The sequence below is a fragment of the Schistocerca cancellata genome, chromosome 3 (assembly GCF_023864275.1).
Source record: "Schistocerca cancellata isolate TAMUIC-IGC-003103 chromosome 3, iqSchCanc2.1, whole genome shotgun sequence".
NCBI lineage: Eukaryota > Metazoa > Arthropoda > Insecta > Orthoptera > Acrididae > Schistocerca > Schistocerca cancellata.
Genome location: NC_064628.1, coordinates 759,996,764 through 760,022,835, shown reverse-complemented (window position 1 = coordinate 760,022,835; position 26,072 = coordinate 759,996,764). Strand labels below are relative to the sequence as shown.

General features: G+C 44.4%; 1 protein-coding gene across 1 annotated transcript in view; it reads left to right on the top strand.

Annotated features, from left to right (window-relative positions):
* Nucleotides 1–26,072, top strand: part of LOC126175782 (uncharacterized protein PF3D7_1120000-like) — a 341,800-nt gene that overhangs the window by 91,591 nt on the left and 224,137 nt on the right. The window contains exon 2 of the mRNA XM_049922754.1: nucleotides 9,905–10,091. Coding sequence (XP_049778711.1) covers nucleotides 9,908–10,091 — 184 coding nt within the window. The 5' untranslated portion in view covers nucleotides 9,905–9,907. The remainder of the gene's footprint in view (nucleotides 1–9,904; nucleotides 10,092–26,072) is intronic.

Genomic DNA, 26,072 nt, shown 5'->3' with positions numbered 1-26,072 from the left:
GGTGGTCCTTGCTGAGGCTGGGTGGCGCCCGTGGGGAGAGCCCCTGGCCGGAGTGGGTGGTATCGGGGCGGACGCCAACATGCATCAGGTCGCTCTGCGGCCGCGTCTTCTAAGAGGAAAGGTTCTGTCTCTGGTACTTCTGCCTTTCCCCCCTTGGCCACTCCCTGGGAGGAAGGACAGGCCCGCCGGCTTGGGGCGAAATACTTCCCCCGCTATTTAGTCTGTTCTCGGACCGATGGGGGGACGTTCGCCACCTCCAAGCCCATGTTCTTTGTACAGCATATCGAGGATATCTTCGGAGAATTCGAGGCTCTCAGTAAAATGTGTTTGGGGTCCATTCTCATAAAGACCACCTCCCCTACACAGCCGGCGGCGCTCCAGGCATGCGAACGACTTGGGGACATCCCAGTGTCCATTGTCCCACATCTGGCGCTCAATATGACGCAGGGGATTATTTTCCATCGGGACCTCCTGCTGCTTTTTGCTCTCCATCAGGCCGTTCAGTATGTCCGCCGCCACCGCCATTCTCCGCATGTACTCTGCTCTGATTCACTCAGTGCTCTTCAGAGCCTCGGAGCTCCATATCCGATCCATCCCTTGGTGTAACGGATCCAGCAATCTCTCCATTCTTTTGCTGATGATGGCTCTCCTGTTAGCTTTATGTGGGTTCCAGGCCATGTAGGAGTACCTGGGAATGAGGCTGCTTATGCTGCGGCCAAGGCTGCAGTCCTCCTGCCTCGGCCAGCCTCCCTTTGTGTCCCATCGTCTGACATTAGTGGGAGTAAGAGGTTTGTGTCATTATGGTGGGATACTTGGTCGTCACTTCAAGAAAATACGCTCTGGGCCATAAAACCGTCCCAACAGCTTGGACAACCTCCTCCCGACCATCTCGGCCAGAGGAGGTCCTTTTGGCCAGGTTGCGGATTGGGCATTGCCGGTTTAGCCACCGCTACCTGCTCTCCGGTGACCCCGCCCTGCAGTGCCATTGTGGTCATGCATTGACAGTGCCCCATGTTTTATTGTCGTGTCCCCGTTTTAATCAATCTCGTGTTGTCCTGTCTCTACCATCTACCTTACAGGAAATTTTAGCTGATGATGCTCGAGCAGCTGCTCGTGTTCTTCGTTTTATTACTTTGGCAGACTTGTCCAAAGACATCTAACTCTTTTAATTATTTTATCTGCGTCTTTGTAAGAACGTTCTGGTGCCCCCCCCCCCCCCCCTCCTTGAGTTTTACCAGATTATATGTGCACTTACATTTGTGACTGGGCGCTAATGACCCTCGTAGTTGAGCCCCCTAAAACCCCACAAAAAACACAATTATAGCACCCCTATAATGCCTGGTCTATTGGGGGGTCACAGAATATTAATATATGTAAGTTACCATTAGTAATAATATCGGTACCTATGCGGCCAGAGGTGCGTGCCACAGTGTCAGTATTGGCTCCTGAGTAAAAAACTGCTCTAGTACTATGGAGGTTATTCCACGATGTCTTAACAGATGCCCTATCATCTTGTCCCTTTTCCTTGTCAGTGTTTTCCATTTACTTCTTTCCTCGCCGATTCTGCGGAGAATCTCCTCATTCCCTAGCTTCACTATCCATCTAATTTTCAATATTCTTCTGTAGCACCGTATCTCAAACGCTTCGAATCTCTTTCGTTCCTGTCCTAATGACCGTATTTTACTACCAAATAACACTATGCTCCAAACGTACATTATCGGAAATTTCACCTTCGAATTAAGGCCTATTTTTCATACTAGTAGACTTTTCTTTGCTAGGAATGCCACATTTGTCAGTGCTAGGCTGTTTTTTCATGTCCCCCTTGTGTCCATCATGGATTATTTTGCTGCCTAGGTAGCAGAATTCCTTCAACTGACTTCTTCATGATTCCCAATTCTGATTTTAAGTTTCTCGCTGTTCTCATTTCTGGTATTTCTTATTACTATTGTATTTCTTTTATTTACTGTACTTATTAGACTGTTCATTCCATTCAACAGGGCCTATAATTCTTCTTCATGTTCAGTGAAGATAGCAATGTCATCAGCGAATCTTATCATTGAAATCGTTTCAATCTGAATTTCGATCCTATTCTCGTAACTTTCTTTTATTAACGTCATTGCTTCTTCGACGTATAGATTGAAAAATAGGGGCGAAAGATTACATCTCTGCCTTATATCCCTTTTAATCCGAGCACTTCGTTTTTCATCTTCTAGTTCCCTCTTGTTTCTTGTACATACTGTATCTTACCCGTATTTCCCTGTAGCTTAGCCCTATTATTCTCAGAATTTCAGACATCTTGTACCATTTTACACTGTCGAACGTTTTTTCCAGGTCAACAAATCCTACGAATGGGTCTTGATTTTTCTTCAAATTTGCGTTCATTATCAACCGCAACGTCGAAACTGCCTCTCTCGTGCCTTTGCCTTTCCTAAAGCCAAACTTATCGTCAACTAATAGACTTTATTCATCCAGTACTTGAGAAAGAGAATTTAGTCATTTACAACTTACTGCATACGTAATTTGAACCCTCAACAAAAAAATTTCTCGCTGAGACCCCCATAAAATGATGAAAGGAGAAACGTTTATCACTTACTCGTAGAGTAAAACTTAAGCAGCAGTCATGATGTATTGCTTCTTTACAGTTAACTCTATTCGCAACAAATTCTGCAGATAGTATTCACATATACCACTGAATGGACCTGCAAAATTATGTGACTGTACGCTACATAGTTCAGGAGACATGACATCATAAACATTGATATTCGTGGAAACTTACTTTTGCTTAAAATGGAACGCGAACTACCCAGGATGTACTCATCCACTGTTTGACAATAAGAGCGCTTATCGACTTTAAGCAAACTTTAAATGTAATTGCAAACCTGTTCGAAACATTTTTTCTGGTTTACCTGCTTAACATGAAATATTTAACACATTAAACATTTCTAAAGTAATCAGACTTTGAGGCTGTTTTATACCTGGGAGTTTGATTGCTTAAAAATTGTGGGGCTGTGATTACTGCTTGCACAGAAACGTGTTGTAACGATGTTATCTGGCGTCTATCCTCGAATTTCATGTAGGCAATTGTTTAAAAAGCTAGGAGGCATACTAACAACTATCTTACAAAATGTCTAAACTCTTGTTTGTTCTGAATAAAATGGTTCAAATGGCTCTGAGCATTATGGGACTTAACTTCTGAGGTCATCAGTCCCCTAGAACTTAGAACTACTTAAACCGAACTAACCTAAGGACATCACACACATCCATGCCCGAGGCTGGATTCGAACCTGCGACCGTAGCGGTCGCGCGGTTCCAGACTGTAGCGCCTAGAACCGCTCGGCCACCCGGCCGGCTGTTCTGAATTATCAGTCCCAAACTGAAAATCATAGCAGGAAACACACGCATACGCACACGGATGACACTAGGAATACAAATGGTCTCTATTATCCGCAACTTAATCTTGCTGTTGCGCAGATAGTAGCGAAGTGAAAGTATTTGATGTCCGCCCTTATGAATTAAAGATGCTGGCGGATAAAAAAAAACTGAAATCAATTTCACTCGTCAGCTGCTTTCGCTCAGTGTACTATTTTCTGAATAGATAATATCCGTTTGTGACTGAGCTTCATTTATTAAATTTTGTTGTAGAATAAGATCATAATAAAAATACTGTTAGTTAAATAGCCAGCATGTAGCATATTTTCGATGCTAAAATGTATAATAATTGCAACTCTACGGTGAAGATCCATTTCGCATGGTACTGGCCCGAATACGAACCACGGAACCTTGAAATAACTAAACTAAATCACCAGGGCATCTCGTGTACTTCAGCAGACGAAGTCCTTTACGGCGCAGTAATATTGTAATTGGATGATTTGTGACTATTTGTTAAGAGGCAGTTTAACCGTACAGACACCGTCTGTGTCATTTTATGCGTATATTTGGATTAGCAGATTCGACCTTTGTCACTCGTCATCTTCTAATCCAATATCTAATTACTACAAAGAACAGATAGTCAGCTGGGTGAAGAGTCAGTTAACTCCTTAACGCCAGGCTTCGCAAATTCGCATCATACAATTGCGACTATAATGAGTGGTAGGTTATGTGTTTCCGAGCGGTAGTGTCGCTAAATGCCGATTCTACACGAAGCTATCAACGCTTCTGACGTGTGCTCTCATCTCCGGAGCGTTTCGGGAACTTTCAGACCAACAAAATTTTAATTTTTTTCTTCTATGATGAAATTTATTCAGGTCTTAAGGCGTTAAAACTACAGAAGTTGTACAAAGTTAATTTTAAGGAAAGTTGTACAAATATTGGCACATGGCTAACAAGATATTCCAGTGCACTCAAACAGTAAATGTATAATATTATTATAGTATATAATTAGTTATAACTTTAATCCAAAAGTTGAAACAAAATGATGATTGCAAGTTATATACGCAAGGAGTTTACGATGTATTCGTTTACTGAAGAACAAACGAAGGCAGATACAAGAGGGCTCCACCTGTAGCAGGTTGAGCATCGAACATTGCACTAATGTGTGTTAATAATATTGCACGTTTCAACAACCGATTCGCGAAAACGGTAAAAAATAGGCATCAGGCATCCTACATTTTGCAAAGAAAATAAAGTTCACACCCATAGTAAAAATGGGGTCTAGACAAGACATCACACATTATGTCTTTAATTGTGTCTGACATCGTTGAGAGAAACGTATTGTCCCAGACGCAGTTTAATATACCGGAATACACAAAAGTAGTTGCACCGAGTAAGGTTGCTCTATGCCACTTTTTTACTCACCACCTTCTTTAGTATCTCTGTTAGCAGCAAAACTTTCTAACTGCCAACCGGTCCCACAATAACGGTGGTTTATGAAGTGGGGAACACCTTTACTGAATAAAATTATAAATCAGAAATACAGGAAGTTAAATCATATAGTAACAATGAAATACTTTATTTCATAAGTTTATGAAAACATAATTGAAATGTTTTTAAAATAATTACCGCGTACTTACCACCATAAACGCTGGAGTGCCCACCGACCACCAGTGGTAGACATTGGATACACCTTTGGCAGAAGGAAGAATCGGATCTCCATACAACCAAACACATTAGCGTGGTCTCTCTTTTGAAAGAGCACTGGTGATTTTCTTCTTTATCCTTCCCTGATCCGACTTAAATGATCTCCCCGTAACGCAAAAAAAAAGGAAAAATGAAGGAAGATTAGGGTTTAGCATCCCGTCGACATTGAGGTCATTAGAGACGGTGCACAAGCTCGAAATGTTTTAAGGGCGGTGAAGGAAATCGGCCCTGTTCTTTTCTGAGGAACCATTCCAGCATTTCCCTGGAAGGATTTAGGGAAATCACGGAAAATCTAGATCAGGCTGGCAAGACACAGATCAGAACCGTCATCCTCCCGAATGAGAGTCCAGTGTGCTAACCACTGTGCCATCTCGACACCTATGCGTTATGGATTGAGTGAGATTGGTGCTGATTTGCTGAGGCATTCTGCCAGTCCTAAAGAAGGGTAACCGTCATCTCCGGCACTGTCATGGGAGGTACTGGACAACACTACCCAAGCATATGGATCTCAGACCACGCTTCCATTTGTTCACAACGTGCTGAACGAAAGTTCCCTGAGTCTGAATCGGCAGAAGTAGGTCGAATTAGAGACACAAATGTTTTGTGTCTGGCTATTGCTGACAGAATAATACAGTAGCTATGTTTGCAGTAGCCATTACAAAGTGATTCTCGTGGTCTGTCATGCCGGATAAGAAAGCATATGTGTAGTGCCAGCACTGTGTCAGAAAATCGCAGCGTGTTCCCCCTGCAGCCTAACTTATCCTATGCTCTGCGATTGTGGTGGAAATCAGTAGACGGAGCTTGCTTCCTCCGCTCTCCACACACACACACACACACACACACACACACACACACACATATATATATATATATATATATATATATATATATATATATATATATATATATATGTTACAAAAAGGTACGGCCAAACTTTCAGGAAACATTCCTCATACACAAAGAAAGAAAGTATGTTATGTGGACATGTGTCCGGAAACGCTTACTTTCCATCTTAGAGCTCATTTTATTCCTTCTCTCCAAATCACATTAATCATGGAATGGAAACACACAGCAACAGAACGTACTTCAAACACTTTGTTACAGGAAATGTTCAAAATGTCCTCCGTTAGCGAGGATACATGCATCCACCCTCCGTCGCAAGGAATCCCTGATGCGCTGATGCAGCCCTGGAGAATGGCGTATTGTATCACAGCCGTCCGCAATACGAGCACGAATAGTCTCTACATTTGGTACCGGGGTTGCGTAGACAAGAGCCTTCAAATGCCCCCATAAATGAAAGTCAAGAGGGTTGAGGTCAGGAGAGCGTGGAGGCCATGGAATTGGTCCGCCTCTACCAATCCATCGCTCACCGAATCTGTTGTTGAGAAGCGTACGAACACTTCGACTGAAATGTGCAGGAGCTCCATCGTGCATGAACCACATGTTGTGTCGTACTTGTAAAGGCACATGTTCTAGCAGCACAGGTAGAGTATCCCGTATGAAATCGTGGCGGTGAATCGAGGATGCACAGTACGTACTGACGAAATTAAAATGAACTCTAACATGGAAATTAAGCGTTTCCGGACACATGTCCACATAACATCTTTTCTTTATTTGTGTGTGAGGAATGTTTCCTGAAAGTTTGGCCGTACCTTTTTGTAACACCGTGTGTGTGTGTGTGTGTGTGTGTGTGTGTGTGCGTGTGTGTAGGACAACGTGAACAAACTGCAGTATGACAGATCGACCCTGGACAAGACAGCTGACACCGTAAAGAGGGCCACTTGTAGCAACACGCTGATACAGCATCGTGTCCTGCCACCCAGTGGTTGCTGCCGCAAACCTGCTGCTCGGTGCCTACCTAGCTAGTTACCGAAACTAGACACACTTCAACACCCAATGTACACTCCTGGAAATTGAAATAAGAACACCGTGAATTCATCGTCCCAGGAAGGGGAAACTTTATTGACACATTTCTGGGGTCAGATACATCACATGATCACACTGACAGAACCACAGGCACATAGACACAGGCAACAGAGCATGCACAATGTCGGCACTAGTACAGTGTATATCCACCTTTCGCAGCAATGCAGGCTGCTATTCTCCCATGGAGACGATCGTAGAGATGCTGGATGTAGTCCTGTGGAACGGCTTGCCATGCCATTTCCACCTGGCGCCTCAGTTGGACCAGCGTTCGTGCTGGACGTGCAGACCGCGTGAGACGACGCTTCATCCAGTCCCAAACATGCTCAATGGGGGACAGATCCGGAGATCTTGCTGGGCAGGGTAGTTGACTTACACCTTCTAGAGCACGTTGGGTGGCACGGGATACATGCGGACGTGCATTGTCCTGTTGGAACAGCAAGTTCCCTTGCCGGTCTAGGAATGGTAGAACGATGGGTTCGATGACGGTTTGGATGTACCGTGCACTATTCAGTGTCCCCTCGACGATCACCAGTGGTGTACGGCCAGTGTAGGAGATCGCTCCCCACACCATGATGACGGGTGTTGGCCCTGTGTGCCTCGGTCGTATGCAGTCCTGATTGTGGCGCTCACCTGCACGGCGCCAAACACGCATACGACCATCATTGGCACCAAGGCAGAAGCGACTCTCATCGCTGAAGACGACACGTCTCCATTCGTCCCTCCATTCACGCCTGTCGCGACACCACTGGAGGCGGGCTGCACGATGTTGGGGCGTGAGCGGAAGACAGCCTAACGGTGTGCGGGACCGTAGCCCAGCTTCATGGAGACGGTTGCGAATGGTCCTCGCCGACACCCCAGGAGCAACAATGTCCCTAATTTGCTGGGAAGTAGCGGTGCGGTCCCCTACGGCACTGCGTAGGATCCTACGGTCTTGGCGTGCATCCGTGCGTCGCTACGGTCCGGTCCCAGGTCGACGGGCACGTGCACCTTCCGCCGACCACTGGCGACAACATCGATGTACTGTGGAGACCTCACGCCCCACGTGTTGAGCAATTTGGCGGTACATCCACCCGGCCTCCCGCATGCCCACTATACGCCTTCGCTCAAAGTCCGTCAACTGCACATACGGTTCACGTCCACGCTGTCGCGGCATGCTACCAGTGTTAAAGACTGCGATGGAGCTCCGTATGCCACGGCAAACTGTTCTTTTTTCCATCTCCAGGAGTGTATATGACATTATTAAGCAGCAACTCCAAAAGTGCCTGGTCATCTGATCAGGCAGGTCACTGAATAGGTGGGTAATGAAGTCGGCATATGTCTTAGTGTCGTACCAGTGGATGTACCCACCTTCTGATGAACCCAGGCTCGGACTGATTCCCTCCTAGCCTCCAAGCCAGCCATCCACTACGGCCGGCCGTGTCAGTCTGCCACAACAGCAGTATGTAGCTCGCCCGCCGGATGGGGATGCTGACTACACGAGGTCGGGCTGTGCCAACACCGACTCAAAGCAAGGCCTCGGCGCTCGTTCGTGACGTCACGCCAGCTAGGCACGGCGAACGCCAGGTCTGTTGCAGGCATTCTCATAATGGTGGTGTCTCCCTCTCTCACAGGAAAATGTGAAACTCTTGGCGGTAGTTGACCAACACACATTGTTCTGAGAGATTTCTGCAATCAATTGATTGTGCAATTCATTACACTTCTTAACAAATAGTGTACTCCTGAACTTAAATTTCCACCTGTTTTAAGGATTGACATACAAAAACAACTTCATCGTCCAGCAGCAACAGAATTCGTGCTTCTTTACCTTATTTGTAAATCTGAGGAAGTTACGTTTGTACTGGGTTGCTTTTACAAGAAACTGTGAACATATTGGTGCTCTTCTTTAGGTATCTTGGTTGACTATGGGGTGAGGGGCACTGAATGTTAATGAAATATCTTGCGATTGTACACGGTGGGGGAGGGGCTGGGGGACAGAAGAAGAGGCAAAAGAGAGATACTTGTTTTATCAAATACAATTTTTTATCTTATAAAGTTTCTGCTTTCAGTTGCAAGATGGGAATATTTATCTTTTCTAACGCGAATGTTTAAAAAAGTTTAAGCTCAGCAGTATTTTCGATGTATGAAGCTATTTTGTTTCCTGTTTAGAATTCCTTTCGTTGAAAACGACTGTAATCTAATGATTGGCAACAGTTGGGCATTTACACATGTAAATTAGTTCACATTTCCAGTGACGATGTCAAATGAAAATAAATAAATAAATAAAAGAAACGAATTCATTGTAAGGGGGTTGGGGTAAGTTTCGATAACAAAATGGATCAAGTAAATATAGTTACTTGAATGTAAAATTTCCGAAGCTTGCAATGGGGCAAAGCATCTTCTCATATTGGTCTACGTTTGTTTCGACAGGATTCGGTAATACAGAACTATGATCTTCATTTGCAGCTTTACGATAGTAAGAAAATATTTCATCTAAATAAAACTGCAGAATCCAAAACAATACGAAACATTTTGTCCAGAGATATGAGATTTATAGTGATAAGCACGCCCAGGCGTTTCTGCCTGCAACAGACCTGGCGTTCGCCGTGCCTAGCTGACGTGACGTCACCAACAAGCGCCGACGCCTTCCTTTGAGTCGGTATTGGCTGTGTCCGGGCCGTGCTGAGCGTAGCAGTTGCCGGTGACCCACTACAATGCTTTTCCGCCAAGTCCATGGGTCGAATTTCACCTTTCAAGTCCGCCAGATGTGGGTTTGAACTGGTCGTAGGAACTATTGGAGTAATAAAGGAATCGCACTGCCTTCAGATGGTTTCTGGCTCACCCCGGCCCACCGTCCTCCAGCAGAGCACAATCGCACCCCATAAGCTAGGTTGTCAACTAAATAGTGGTGGTGGTGGTGTTGCAGGCCATGGGGTGCGCGAGCAGCGCTCCGTTTCTGGCGGCCCGCTCGCAGAACGGCGCAGGTGCTGGCGCTGGTGGTGATGGAGCTGACGGGTCCGCCCCCGACGCGGGGGCGGGCGGACTGGACCTCACCAAGACGGTCAGCGGTGCCGCACAGGGACTCACGCAGGGCGCCGTGGCCAAGCTGCAAGGTAGGAGGACAAGCCTCATGCTTCATCGCCACTCTCATCTGCCGTGGGCATCATCCTACCACTGTGCACTGCAAAGGCACAAATTGGCAACTGACAATGTGAGGGGGGTGATCAAATACAGTCGTAATTATCGATGTATTCTGCAATGGTGATGCTTTACAGCACGTTTCTTTTCTTTTCTTTTTTCCTGAGGCATCAATGTTCTGACTGATTTGATGCGGCCCCAACGAGTTCATCTCTTGCGCCAACCTCTTCATCTCAGAGTCGCACTTGAAATCTACATCCTCATTTACTTGCTGGATATATTCACATCTTTATCTTTCCCTGCAGTTTGGCTCTACCCTTCATTAGATCCCTGCGAAACCCTACGTTTCAGTAGGATAATGCACGACTGCATGTTGCAGGTCCTGTACGGGCCTTTCTGGATACAGAAAATGTTCGACTGGTGCCCTGGCCAGCACATTCTCCACATCTCTCACCAATTGAAAACGTCTCGTCAATGGTGGCCGAGCAACTGGCTCGTCACAATACGCCAGTCACTACTCCTGATGAACTGTGGTATCGTGTCGAAGCTGCGTGGGCAGCAGTACCTGTACACTCCATCCAAGCTCTGTTTGACTCAATGCCCAGGCGTATCAAGGTCGTTATTACGGTCAGAGGAGGTCGTCCTTGGTACTGATTTCTCAGGATCTATGCACTCAAATTGCGTGAAAATGTAATGTCAGTTCTAGTATAATATATTTGTCCAATGAATACCCGTTTATCATCTGCATTTCTTCTTGGTGTAGCAATTATAATGGCCAGTAGTGTAAAAACCAGTTATAATAAATATAAATTTATTAGCAGCTCTTGGCTCTTGAACTGTTACATCTTTTCTTTGTGAACGGGGCCACAGCCACTGCAAGTTCCTTGAAAGAAGACATTGTCCTGCGTAGGCTCTTTCTGTTTATGATATAAGCTCTTTATTTCACGCTTTTTCGCTACTAACAAATTTCCTCCCTTGCTAATTTTTAATCTACCTCTGTCACAGTGAAAAACTGTAATCACATAATCACGTATCCCGGTATCCTGTCTTCCATAAAATATTGTGGAGGAAGCTCCATTTAATGATACCTCTAATAAAGTCACTTATGAACTTGGTGGTAACGGGCACAACTTACACAGCTGTAAATGCCGTATGGAGAATGATAAAATCAACTCTTAGGCGGGTCTTTATCGCGTAAACCACATTAAAATCCGTTAGTTCACATTTCGGATATAACTGCACAAGATATGCTCAACGTCTAAAAATCACAATATGATTAGAGAAACGTGGAGACTATAATATATATCTTGTGAAAGATATATATTACATCAGGGAGATAATGACAGTAGGCGATAATCAGACGTTGACCATGTCATGTGCAGTTTCATTTGAAATGTGAACTGATGCCTTTTAATGTGGCTTGCGCTGACAAAATGACAAAGACCCGCATAAGAGTTGCATTTGGTCATTTTTACATACGTAATTCACATCACTTTCCATAAGAGAGCTGTATTAGGGATATCGTTAGTTGGAACTTCCTCCACACTAATGTGTGGAAGACAACGTATGTGATTACAGTTTTTCACTGTGACTGAGATAGTTTGAAAATGACTAAGGGGGCAAAATTAGCTAATGGCGAAAATACGAGGCATATCAAGACATCACCCGCAATCGGTCATTCAAATAAATTCAGTGGTGGGAGCTGACAATTTGTGCCGGATCGAGACTCGAACCCAGATTTCCCGCTTAACGCGAACGGTTGCCTTCACGCTTCACGGCCGATCTAAATTCTCCACTTGTGACAAGCTAGTAGCGTCCCTGTCCCTTATCCTCATTTCTCGTAGCAGTATCTGTATTCCTGCAAGAGTTCGGACGTGGTGTCCATCTGCGATGAAGGTATCTGCGATGAAGGCGTCTTCACTCATATTACTATAATAGCGTAAAAACGTGAAATACAGAGTTTACAAAAAAATAAAAAATAAAAACAGCCTACGCAGAACAAGCTATGATGTGCTTAATTATCACCTCGAGAAAATCAAGCAGGAAGCATAAGAAGAAGATGATGATAGTCCGTTTCTACATATGCCCTCGTCAATGCGACACATTTTTTCTAGCGTGGATAACTTGGGTGAGAGATGGCTCGGCTTGGAAGCCTGCATTTCGGTTGTTCTAGAAATTTTCCACGTTGAAAGTTACTAAGAGGTTCTTCTTGAAATTCATGTCATGCAGTGGTTTCTTCAACCGAGTAAGTAGGAAGAAGTCTCTGGATTCCATATCCGGAAGATACGTGAGGTGAGGCAAAATTTGGTAACCCAAAGATGCAGCTTGTATGGCTGTCTGTGGGGTGTTTTCGTGGAGCAAAAACACCCTCTTTGACAGATCCCCGTGACGCTTCGTCCTGACACCCTTGTTTAAGCTCGTCAGATTTTGGTAGTATGCTCCTGTGACGGTTTGTCTCTTACGCACATTATCTGTTAGTCCCGAAAGACGCTCGCTGTCATCTCGGCCGATGGTGGCTGTGTCTATACCTTTTTCGGCGGTGTTGAATCCACATTTTCCTCTGCGTGCTTTGCTCCTTTGTATCGATGCTATTGTGATACATACAACACTCATCTATGGTGATTAGAAGGCTAAAAGCTTATCTATATTGGTGTGACCCAATTGCCACATTTCCGCTGCTGCCTCAGTCCGACAAACTTCTTAAATTGCCGTGGGCAGTAGCGGAACCCAGCGACCGGCGCCTTTATCGTCTGCAAAATATCGTCCAAGATAATGGAAACTGACCGACGACTAATTTTCACTTTTTCCGTACTGCCTTGGTAGCCATTCGCCAGTTTTGGAGCACACCGTCTCCTCTACAATTGTAAGTCTCGGTTCTTCGCAGAGAGATGTTCTGTATTTCGTACGCCGTCACTTAAAATTATCTAATCACACTGGAAGCGTCCACATCACCCCACCATTTTGTTATATAGCACTATTCGTTTTCAAAGTTCTATATTTTTCAAAGTGTGATTGATGCATTTTCTTTGCGGCCGGGCATGCAGCATAGAATACAGCATAATATGACATTTTATAATGTATAATACCAGGTAACCTGCCAACAGTTTAATTAGTAATGTTCTTTCGGCCATAGTGCCATTCTCAAGTAAACCTGTACATGTGACATTTGATGAGCCTACTTACGTTCATAAAAGTTGTACAAATAGAGGTCAGTTGACATTTACAGGGTGACTTGAAACCCGTGCGCGAGATTTTCATGTTCTCTCGATCTCTACGCACAAACTTTTGGCCGTACAAAAAAAATGAAAATATCTTTTGAGTTGAAAATTTAATGTAGTTACATTTTGTACCCGGATACGTTTTCGCTAGAGACCGTAGTTTTCGAGTTATTCAAGAAAAACGTAAAAAAGACCTTCAAACGCACCCACTCTCCCACACTTGGTTCCCACCGGTCAGAATTTCTAAACTGTTGCTTCTGGCTATCCCTCCTACCACTGTACAGGGATTTAGGGATTTGCGACTGCACGAATTAATTCCCACATCAGACCTTTTTTGGTCTTCACTGACTGGCCTTATTACGCCACGGGCTTAGTTGAGCACTTACAAACTGTAAAACTGACGTTTGTGTATAAATTTCATCCAACAGTTTTGTGAATTTTATCAACGTAAAATAAACACTTACTTTGTTGTATTTGTAAGGCCTTCTGACTACGAAACTACTGTACTTGTAATGGTTAAGTTTTGATCGAATTACCAGCGTAATTAGTTTTAACGTAACTTTTACAAAAGTCATTTCTCTTTTATTACCCTCACGATTGCGTTTAAATTAATATTGTTAACGAAATAGGCGACTATGCTGGTGGCGTAATAGCCCAATCAGTAGAGATTAAAAAAGTCGAATATTGAAAGTATTTAGTGTAGTCGGAGTGCTACGAACGACGCACTAGAAATCCTGGATGGTGAGGGATGAGTGTGGGGCTAAAGTTGCGTTTGAAGGGCCCTTTTGTACCTTTTTCTTGAATAACTCTAAACCCGAGACCTCCAGCGAAAAGGTATCCCAGTACAAGAGTTAACTGCATTAAATTTTCTTCAAAAAAGACCCTGTTTATTTTTTCTGTAGGGCCATTGGTTTGCGCATAGCATGTGAGAGAATATGAAAATCTCCCGGGTGGTTTCTGAAGGCCACATAGAACATTGCGGGTTGCATAAAACAACAGTGGTAGGGGCAGCTGAATCGCCCCGCGTTCCAGCTAGTTGTAATAGATGTCGATATTGCACCAGTGAGCAAACAGTTAACTGTCTGTATCTTGCTCGATTGTTACAATTATGGAAGTTCTATTTGTATAGAATATTTTCGTGAAATACTTTTGATAGCTAGTTTGACAGTTTATTCTCGTTAATAGAAACAAATACGGACACAGAAAATCATCGAAACGATATCCTTAACGAACAAATCGACCTCAAACGTAAAGTTAGCTACAAAATTTTATTAACTTGTCGGAGCTGTTCCTAGCGGCTGGTAAACACTGCCGGTCTGACGGTCGAGGCGTGCTTCTGAAGCCATGTCGGCGGAGTGCTACATGAGTCATATGAGTTCCGATTGGTGGAACACTTTCACATGTTGTCTGTTTTTGTTTCTGTCACATGTCGTCTGTTTTTGTTGATGTCCGCTGGCGAAGTTTCTCTCCGCGCTCCTGAAAGGGGGTCGGCAAACTATCTTGCGTGTCAGTTGTGCGGGCCTTCTAACAATAAGGGGCCGCTACGACATTCGGGACACGGGTTCTGTCTGTAAACAGAAAAGTACTGGTTGACCAAGTGTGCCAGACGTAACTGTAAAGGCAAAGTTTCATACGCAGTCTATGACATTCGACGAAGATTAATGTTTTGTGTGTTGTGTCTCAGACAAAGCTGCAGGGGTAGTTTTTCTTCTGTGAGAAGACTGTGACCCGCTCTTCTTACCTTGATATACTGCTGACTCCGAGACGTTGCATCTCCTCACAGGAGCCGGCCGCTGTGACAGAACGGTTTTAGGCGCTTCAGTCCGGAACCGCACAGCTGCTGCAATCGCAGGTTAGAATCCTGCCTTGAGCATGGATGTGTGTGATAGGTTTAAGTACAGGTTATTACAAACGATTGAAGTGATTTCACAGCTCTACAATAACTTTATTATTTGAGATATTTTCACAATGCTTTGCACACACATACAAAAACTCAAAAAGTTTTTTTAGGCATTCACAAATGTTCGATATGTGCCCCTTTAGTGATTCGGCAGACATCAAGCCGATAATCAAGTTCCTCCCACACTCGCCGCAGCATGTCCCCATCAATGAGTTCGAAAGCATCGTTGATGCGAGCTCGCAGTTCTGGCACGTTTCTTGGTAGAGGAGGGTTAAACACTGAATCTTTCACATAACCCCACAGAAAGAAATCGCATGGGGTTAAGTCGGGAGAGCGTGGAGGCCATGACATGAATTGCTCATCATGATCTCCACCACGACCGATCCATCGGTTTTCCAATTTCCTGTTTAAGAAATGCCGAACATCATGATGGAAGTGCGGTGGAGCACCATCCTGTGGTACGTTTAGCTCCCTGCTTGCTTTATTCGTCGACTTCCGCGGGCTATGCGTGAAACTTCCCTGCACGCGTTCAACCGTTTCTTCGCACACTGCAGGCCGACCCGTTGATTTCCCCTTACAGAGGCATCCAGAATCTTTAAACTGCGCATACCATCGCCGAATGGAGTTAGCAGTTGCTGGATCTTTGTTGAACTTCGTCCTGAAGTGTCGTTGCACTGTTATGACTGACTGATGTGAGTGCATTTCAAGCACGACATACGCTTTCTCGCCTCCTGTCGCCATTTTGTCTCACTGAGCTCTCGAGCGCTCTGGCGGCAGAAACCTGAAGTGCGGCTTCAGCCGAACAAAACTTTATGAGTTTTTCTACGTATCTGTAGTGTGTCGTGACCATATGTCGATGAATGGAGCCACAGTGAATTTATGAAATCGCTTCAATCATTTGTAATAGCCCTGTAGTTCTAAGTCTAGGGGACTGATGACCTCAGATGTTAGGTCCCATAGTGCTTAGAGCCATTCGAACCTCACTGGAGCCTCGATGTTTGTCGCTAGCTAATGGACGAACTTCCGCATCATTGGACTGGACTTAGTGCCCCTTAAGTCTCCTGATCTAACACCCTGTGACTTTTTCTTGTGGGGCCGTGTTTACGTACTACCACTTACAAGAACACTGAACCAAATCAGTGAATGCATCAATGCTGTTGTGATAAACAACGACAGGATGCTGCTACCTAAAGTATGGTGTGAACTAGAGTAACACTTTGACGTGTGATTTATGACCGGAGAGGCACTCATGGATAGGGTTGCCATATCTAGCTGGGACTTCATCGGGACACCGAGATGGGGGTGTAGAAATGAAGTAAAAATTTATTTAATATAATTACTTGTTATTTATAACACAGTTTTATGGAACTTTTTGCGGCAGAAGTAGTTGATATACCATATTTTTCGGAAGGTTTCACATTTTTCAGCAAGTCTTTTTTCGTTTTTACGTATTTATAAAACTCCATGCAAGTCAGCTTGTAGTTAAACTGGCACTGTGGTTCCATTGTCCCTCGCAGCAGTCTGTTTCTTTCATCATGAAGACATGAGCGAAAATATTCTTTCCACAGTGGTATTGTGTGGGGGAATAGAAGACAAATACCCACATAATTTCAGCAGCTGGCATTCGCGTTCAGGATTTTCTGTTGCCAGGAGAAAGTAAATCGACCTTTCTTCCGCGTCATGCTTAGTTCCTAAAAATCTCTTCAGATACATATATTCCTGAAAAGGACTTGGAAGAGCAGTTGAATGGAATGGACACTGTCTTGAAAGGAGGATATAAGATGAACATCAACAAAAGCAAAACGAGGATAATGGAATGTAGTCGAGTTAACTCTGGTGATGCTGAGGGAATTAGATTAGGAAATGAGGCACTTAAAGTAGTAAAGGAGATTTGCTATTTGGGGTGCAAAATAACTGATGATGGTCGAAGTAGAGAGGATATAAAATGTAGACTGACAAGGTAAGCGTTTCTGAAGAAGAGAAATTTGTCAACATCGAGTATAGGTTTAAGTGTCAGGAAGCCGTTTCAGAAAGTGTTTGTATGGAGTGTAGCCATGTATGGAAGTGAATCATGGATGATAAATAGTTTGGACAAGAAGAGAATAGAAGCTTTCGAAATGTGGGGCTACAGAAGAATGCTGAAGATTAGATGGGTAGATCACATAACTAATGAGGAGGTATTGAATAGAATTGGGGAGAAGAGGAGTTTGTGGCAAAACTTGACTAGAAGCAGGGATCGGTTGGTAGGACATGTTCTGGGGCATCAAGGGATCACCAATTTAGTCTTGGAGGGCAGCGTGGAGGGTAAAAATCATAGAGGAAGACCAAGAGATGAATACACTAAGCAAATTCAAAAGGATGTAAGCTGCAGTACGTACTGGGAGACGAAGAAGCTTGCACAGGATAGAGTAGCATGGAGAGCTGCATCAAACCAGTCTGAGGACTGAAGACCACAACAATAACATTCCTGAAAACAATTGCTACCTGAACTGTTCACACAAATTTTAGTCAGGTATACAGTGTGTTACAGAAAGGTACGGCCAAAATTTCAGGAAACATTCCTCACACACAAATAAAGAAAAGATGTTATGTGGACTTGTGTCCGGAAACGCTTAATTCCCATGTTAGAGCTCATTTTAGTTTGTTCTTCCACCTACGCTCAATGGAGCACGTTATCACGATTTCATACGGGATACTCTACCTGTGCTGCTAGAACAAGTGCCTTTACAAGTACGACGCAACATGTGGTTCATGCACGATGGAGCTCCTGGACATTTCAGTCGAAGTGTTCGTACGCTTCTCAACAACAGATTCGGTGACCGATATATTAGTAGAGGCGGACCAATTCCATGGCCTCCACGCTCTCCTGACCTCAACCCTCTTGACTTTCATTTATGGGGGCATTTGAAAGCTCTTGTCTACGCAACCTCGGTACCAAATGTAGAGACTCTTCGTGCTCGTATTGTGGACGGCTGTGATACAGTACGCCATTCTCCAGGGCTGCATCAGCGCATCAGGGATTCCATGCGACGGAGGGTGGATGCATGTATCCTCGCTAACGAAGGACATTTTGAATATTTCCTGTAACAAAGTGTTTGAAGTCACGGTGGTACGTTCCGTTGCTGTGTGTTTCCATTCCATGATTAATGTGATTTGAAGAGAAGTAATAAAATGAGATCTAACATGGAAAGTAAGCGTTTCCGGACACATGTCCACATAAGATATTTTCTTTCTTTGTGTGTGAGGAATGTTTCCCGAAAGTTTGGCCGTACCTTTTTGTAACACCCTGCATAATAGTGTTTTCAATCAGCTCCAGATCTAGGGTTTCACATCTCTTTCCTTCCTTAGGCATTTTCGTAAGCTACTTTAAGTTCATTGGCCAGTAAACAGTCGAGAATAAGACTTCAGTCATCGAAATGTGTCACTATACACATCACGGTCTATATATCCGCAGTAAAAACTTCAAACATTACTAAGTTGCACTCGTTCGCATTGCGTTTAGAAAGAATCGTCTTATCTGATCGTTTTTCAAATTGAAACTGCCACATTCTTATGCGTGGCGCTTATTTAATAGTTCCAGATCCGTACTACCGGAGAAGTCTGGCATTTTCTTGATTGATGGAGGTAGATCTAGAAGGTGCTTGCATTGTCGATACAGGATATGCAACATGCAACACCGTCTGTGAGACACCTTGTCAACATAAATTTGTTGACGTAAATAAAACTGAGGCTGCAATTTACATGTTGCGCTAACATAGGGCGCGCAGGGTAGCCGCGCGGTCTGGGGCGCCTTGCCACGTATCGCACAGCTCCCCCCATCGAAGATGGTTCGAGTCCTTCCTCGGGCATGAGTCTGTGTTGCCCCTTAGCGGAAGTTAGTTTAAGTTAGATTAAGTAGTGTGTAAGCCTAGCGACCGATGACCTCGGCAATTTGGTCCAATAGGAACGTATCACAAATTTCCATAATTTTCGCTAACAGAAGACTTTATTTTAGTACTTGAGCCAAGCTTGTAAAATTATTTTTCAAACTCGTGACAAAATTAGACCTTGTCGGGACAAGAAGGTCCATAGCGGTGACGCTCCCGATATATCGGGACGGATGGAAATCCTATTCATAGAGAATTTATAGAATGCACAATGCAGACTTAGTGAGTTTACGGTTCTATTCATGTATCAGTCATATTTGTACATGCAGTACCTTGAAAAATACAGGGCTTTGAAAACGAACGCATCACTTCCAGTAGCGATGTATGATGGTGCATTGCTGCCGTATACTTGCACCAAGTGAGCAGGGACTGTTGCGGCGCCGTACCCCTGCGAATATAGAAAAAAGGAAAAAAATTATCGCACGATATTGTCTTTCATCAATGGGCCACATCATTTTGGTTTGCCTTATCTAACGGCGTAATACGGTACTGGTTCACGGGGCTTTCAGTGTGTAACAGGAAATAAACAACTTTATTTTATGAGGGCGCTGATTACAAATTTATTTCTGCCCTTTGCATTCAGGCTTTCTAAAACTTCGTTACCTTTCACTGTACGATTTATTTTAGGACCATGAAGAGATTGGCTTTCAACATCTCATCTATGAGTGGTGGAAATATTGAGCAGATGTAATCCATATCCATTGTCGAAACACAATTATCTATTATTGCTTAAGCATTTATAGAAAAGGATACGTGAAATATAAATTAAAACAGCAACACCAGCAAAGACAGTAAGCAAATCTGGTACTCTGATATCAATCGACGTAAGGTGACTCACATACCTGGTATGGCAGCATTTCATATTACAACTGAGTAATAAATAATCTATTAATCAGTATTAATATGAAATTGATGACTCACGCATAACGCCGTACAGGGTGTATGAAGCACATTGCATCCTTTGACATATATTCTGAACCTGAGGTTACTCGAAACGCATATACCTACACAACTGGCCATTAAAATTGCTACACCAAGAAGAAATGCAGATGAAAAACGGGTAATCATTGGACAAATATATTATACTAGAACTGACATGTGATTACATTTTCACGCAATTTGGGTGTATAGATCCTGAGAAATCAGTACCCAGAACAACCACCTCTGACCGTAATAACGACTTTGATACGCCTGGGCATTGAGTCAAACAGAGCTTGGATGGCGTGTACAGGTACAGCTGCCCATGCAGCTTCAACACGATACCACGGATACCACAGTTCATCAAGAGTAGTGACTGGCGTATTGTGACGAGCCAGTTGCTCGGCCACCATTGACGAGACGTTTTCAATTGGTGAGAGATCTGGAGCATGTGCTGGCCAGGGCACCAGTCGAACATTTTCTGGATCCAGAAAGGCTAGTACAGGACCTGCAACATGCGGTCGTGCATTATCCTGATGAAATGTAAGGTTTCGCAGGGATCGAATGAAGGGTAGAGCCACGGGTCGTAACACATCTGAAATGTAACGTCCACTGTTCAAAGTGCCGTCAATGCGAACAAGAGGTGACCGAGACGTGTTACTAATGGCACCCCATACCATCACGCCGGGTGATACGCCAGTATGGCGATGACGAATACACGCTTCCAATGTGCGTTCACCACGATGTCGCCAAACATGGGTGCGACCATCATGATGCTGTAAACAGAACCTTGATTCATCCGAAGAAATGACGTTTTGCCATTCGTGTACCCAGGTTCGTCATTGAGTACACCATTGCAGGCGGTCTTGTCTGTGATGCCGGTCGCGTTGACCGTGCGGTTCTGAGCGCTTCAGTCCGGAACCGCGGGACTGCTACGGTCGCAGGTTCGAATCCTGCCTCGGGCACGGATGTGTGTGATGTCCATAGGTTAGTTAGGTTTAAGTAGTTCTAAGTTCCAGGGGACTGATGACCTCAGATGTTAAGTCCCATAGTGCTCAGAGCCATTTTTTTGTCTGTGAGGCAGCGTCAAGGGTAACCGCAGTCGTGGTCTCCGAGCTGATAGTCCATGCTGCTGCAAACGTCGTCGAACTGTTCGTGCAGATGGTTGATGTCTTGCAAACGTCCCCATTTGTTGACTGAGGGATCGAGACGTGGCTGCACTATCCGTTACAGCCATGTGGATAAGATGCCTGTCATCTCGACTGCTAGTGGTACGAGGCCGTTGGAATCCAGTTCGGCGTTCCGTATTACCCTCCTGAAACCACCGATTCCATATTCTGGTAACAGTCATTGTATCTCGGCCAACGCGAGCAGGAATGTCGCGATACGATAAACCGCAATCGCGATAGGCTACAATCCGACCTTTATCAAAGGCGGAAACGTGATGGTACGTATTTCTCCTCCTTACACGAGGCACCACAACAACGTTTCACCAGGCAGCGCCGGTGAACTGATGTTTGTGTATGAGAAATCGGTTGGAAACTTTCCTCATGTCAGCACGTTGTAGGTGTCGCCACGGGCGCCAGCCTTGTGTGAATGCTCTGAAAAGCTAATCATTTGCATATCACAGCATCGTCTTCCTGTCGGTTAAATTTCGCGTCTGCAGCACGTCAACTTCGTGGTGTAGCAATTTAATGGCCAGTAGAGTAAATAAAATTGAGCTGTTGAATATCAAGTGACTAAATATTTTTTTCCAGCGTCATAACAGCAGCGTTTGAAATTTATAATATAATAAAATGGTCTCAGGCCTCTTACGCGACTGCATGTCACACCTTAAATTTAAAACATTCTAAATGTTTCGACGTAGATGGTTTCCAAAGAGTAATGCATTGGAACTGACACATGTTGATGAAGTAAAGCCTTCGAAACAAGTTGTAAATAAAAAATATTATAGTTTAATGATTGCTTGTTCTTGCTGTTTTGAATCCGAAGGCTACGGCCTGATGAGCGTGTTTTCCACGTGCGGATACGTTAGGAATGGGAAAAATCGACCGCTTACTACCGATACCGGTATTCTAGTTCTGAATAACCGGTATTTTTCGGTATTTGTTGGGTCTCGGTTATAACAGTTGCTTCTCTACTATTTTAGTAAGTATCAATTAGCCATAGCAGCAGTGCTACATTTCTTCGTTTTTCAATAAACCGTTTTCAAAGAACGAGTAATTTTTATTTGTAAATTTGCATTTCTTTGAAACATTGCGTTATTATAGAAATCGGGAAAAATAATGACAATGCCGGCAGAAACGATCAACAAGCACATGGCATAAGAATTGGAACAGCATTGCTGAGACAATAATGTACCTGTTACCTTGTGGTGTGGCCCTGTTAGGCGGTATGCGTGTACATGCAATTTGCATCACTTGCCCCATCTGGTCTTTACCAGTTTCTCATTGTCGTCATCGGACATCAGTTGTATTACAGAATGACACCATCCCTAGTCTGGATGCAACTTCACGGAATGCGGTATCAGTGAAGTACAACGCTTCATTTGCTTAAGAGATTACTAACATGCAAAGCCACAACCAACTTGTGACACAATAAAACGCAAAACTTAATACTTCGTCCATAGTTTACAGTAAAAATAAAGCAGTTGATCTACTGCCTGTGTCTACATAACATGCGTTTATCTGCTTGCAGCCCTTTAAAACGGACAAAGTAAGACCAGAAATAAAGTTCTTCAATCTCAGTTTTCACCCTTTATCACTGACTATTCTTAATATCCAGATAGTGGTATGATTACAACACGTTTTTTGACCAGAATTTCAAAAAATTAGAAACAGTAGTAGAATACTGCTAATTTTTTGTAAAAGTCAATCACTTATCACTTTTTGAGAAAAGCGGCGAACGGTGGACGGACTAATTTTTTTTATTTGCCTATTTAAGTAAATATTTTGTTTCTATGTATCTCGAAACAGAGGGAGTCAATTTTTTTTCAATCTTTGTTCGATTTGTATGTTTATTCCAGGAAATAATTGGCATAAAAAACTGGAAACCCGTTATTTTGATCGGTTTTCATAGGACGGTTGAACTGGCTTTGAAAAAAAAAAAACGACATAACCGCAAACCGGTTGTTTCAGCGATAACCGACATCCCTAGTTTATGCTGAAATTCACGCAACACGCGCGCCTCTGTGTACGCTGGCCACGCGTGCGCTTTGCTCGCGCAACGTCAAGCCCAGGAAAATCCCACCAGTAGTGCGGTGGTGTACTCTACGGTAGCATTTACCGTGCGCACTTGTAATATCAGCTCCGAGCGGAATTTCGTTAAACAAGAATGCCGTCCTTACATTACGTGCCGTGATTGTTGCCCGCTGGCGTCGGTTGAGCTATAAAACATGAATAAATTTTGATTAATGATCAATCTTCACACAGAGTTCGAGGGCTAACTCTATAGAAATATCGATAATTATTAAAATTTGCGCGTATTTCTATGCATTACAGCAACTCACACACCGAAAACACAGCACACAGGAAACGCACTTGAAAACGGGAAGAATTTCCCGAAAAGTGTCGTGCAAAATACAATTAAAAAGAAAATCCGCAAGAGTTCACCAATCACTTCTAATAGATCAAATCAAATTTCACATTTGTCTATGGCTGAGAATTCGATGCATTCTTTACATTTCCCATTTCTTCTCTATCGATCTACAACGGCCGCCGTTTAGAGACATATGCACGTTCATATGGAACATGCTAAAAGAGTATGACAAGACCGCAGACTTCCCTCATTACGTTGGATACAAATGGAGAGCACGCAACAGTCGTTAAAATATGAAGATCAGTCAGTGAATATTATAATAAAATAAAGTAAGTGTACTAATCACCATATCAGACAGCAATTACTGTTTCAGATTCATAGACGTAGGGGTATTTGTTCATCATGGAGGCTGTAATGTATTCAGAGCAGCTGAATTAGGTAAAACGTTTACACTCAAACTTTGTATTGCCAGATGCAGCTCCACTTCAAATGATCCTGGTGGACTGAAAAGCCCTTACGTGTTTGTGGCTGACGAGTGTTTTGCAGTAAGTGACAGCTTAATGGGACCACGCGCCACACAAACCTTGACTAATAAACAAAAAGTCTTCAACTAAAGGCTACCACAAACACAACGTTATGTAGAATGTGCACTTGAAATTCATATAAAAATGGAGAATTTTCCATCGTCCAATCGATGTCAATGTTGATGTGACGGATGCAGTTATACAAGAATGTTGTGTACTTCATAGTTTCGTGAGACAACATGACAGCTGCAAACTTGATGATACACTGGCACGCATAATGGAAAGTACTTCTGCACATGGGACACACGGGGCGAAAGGAAGTAATAGCGGCAAAAGCATCAGAGATCATTCTGCTGGTTATTATCAGAAATCATTTTGTTGATCACTCGTAGTATCAGAGATCATTTTTGTGCTTACCTCTGTGCCCGTCAATGATTTTCTTTTTAGCACTATGGGACTTAACTTCTGAGGTCATCAGTCCCCTAGAACTTAGAACTAATTAAACCTAACTAAACTAAGGAAGGACATCACACACATCCATGCCCGAGTCAGGAATCGAACCTGCGACCGTAGCGGTCGCGCGATTCCAGACTGTAGCGCCTAGAATCGCTCAGCCACTCTGGCCGGCGTCAAGGATCTATATGATAGTAAGAGCGTTACGCTAACATCCTCAAATGTAGACTGGATATGTTTAGTCTAAAATTGGCTAGTTTATATTTTATTCCTGAATAAATTTCAGTGTACACTGTTTATAAATATTAATAATACACTCCTGGAAATGGAATAAAGAACACATTGACACCGGTGTGTCAGACCCACCATACTTGCTCCGGACACTGCGAGAGGGCTGTACAAGCAATGATCACACGCACGGCACAGCGGACACACCAGGAACCGCGGTGTTGGCCGTCGAATGGCGCTAGCTGCGCAGCATTTGTGCACCGCCGCCGTCAGTGTCAGCCAGTTTGCCGTGTCATACGAAGCTCCATCGCAGTCTTTAACACTGGTAGCATGCCGCGACAGCGTGGACGTGAACCGTATGTGCAGTTGACAGACTTTGAGCGAGGGCGTATAGTGGGCATGCGAGAGGCCGGGTGGACGTACCGCCGAATTGCTCAACACGTGGGGCGTGAGGTCTCCACAGTACATCGATGTTGTCGCCAGTGGTCGGCGGAAGGTGCACGTGCCCGTCGACCTGGGACCGGACCGCAGCGACGCACGGATGCACGCCAAGACCGTAGGATCCTACGCAGTGCCGTAGGGGACCGCACCGCCACTTCCCAGCAAATTAGGGACACTGTTGCTCCTGGGGTATCGGCGAGGACCATTCTCAACCGTCTCCATGAAGCTGGGCTACGGTCCCGCACACCGTTAGGCCGTATTTCGCTCACGCCCCAACATCGTGCAGCCCGCCTCCAGTGATGTCGCGACAGGCGTGAATGGAGGGACGAATGGAGACGTGTCGTCTTCAGCGATGAGAGTCGCTTCTGCCTTGGTGCCAATGATGGTCGTATGCGTGTTAGGCGCCGTGCAGGTGAGCGCCACAATCAGGACTGCACACGACCGAGGCACACAGGGCCAACACCCGGCATCATGGTGTGGGGAGCGATCTCCTACACTGGCCGTACACCACTGGTGATCGTCGAGGGGACACTGAATAGTGCACGGTACATCCAAACCGTCATCGAACCCATCGTTCTACCATTCCTGTTGCTGTTCCAACAGGACAATGCACGTCCGCATGTATCCCTTGCCACCCAACGTGCTCTAGAAGGTGTAAGTCAACTACCCTGGCCAGCAAGATCTCCGGATCTGTCCCCCATTGAGCATGTTTGGGACTGGATGAAGCGTCGTCTCACGCGGTCTGCACGTCCAGCACGAACGCTGGTCCAACTGAGGCGCCAGGTGGAAATGGCATGGCAAGCCGTTCCAC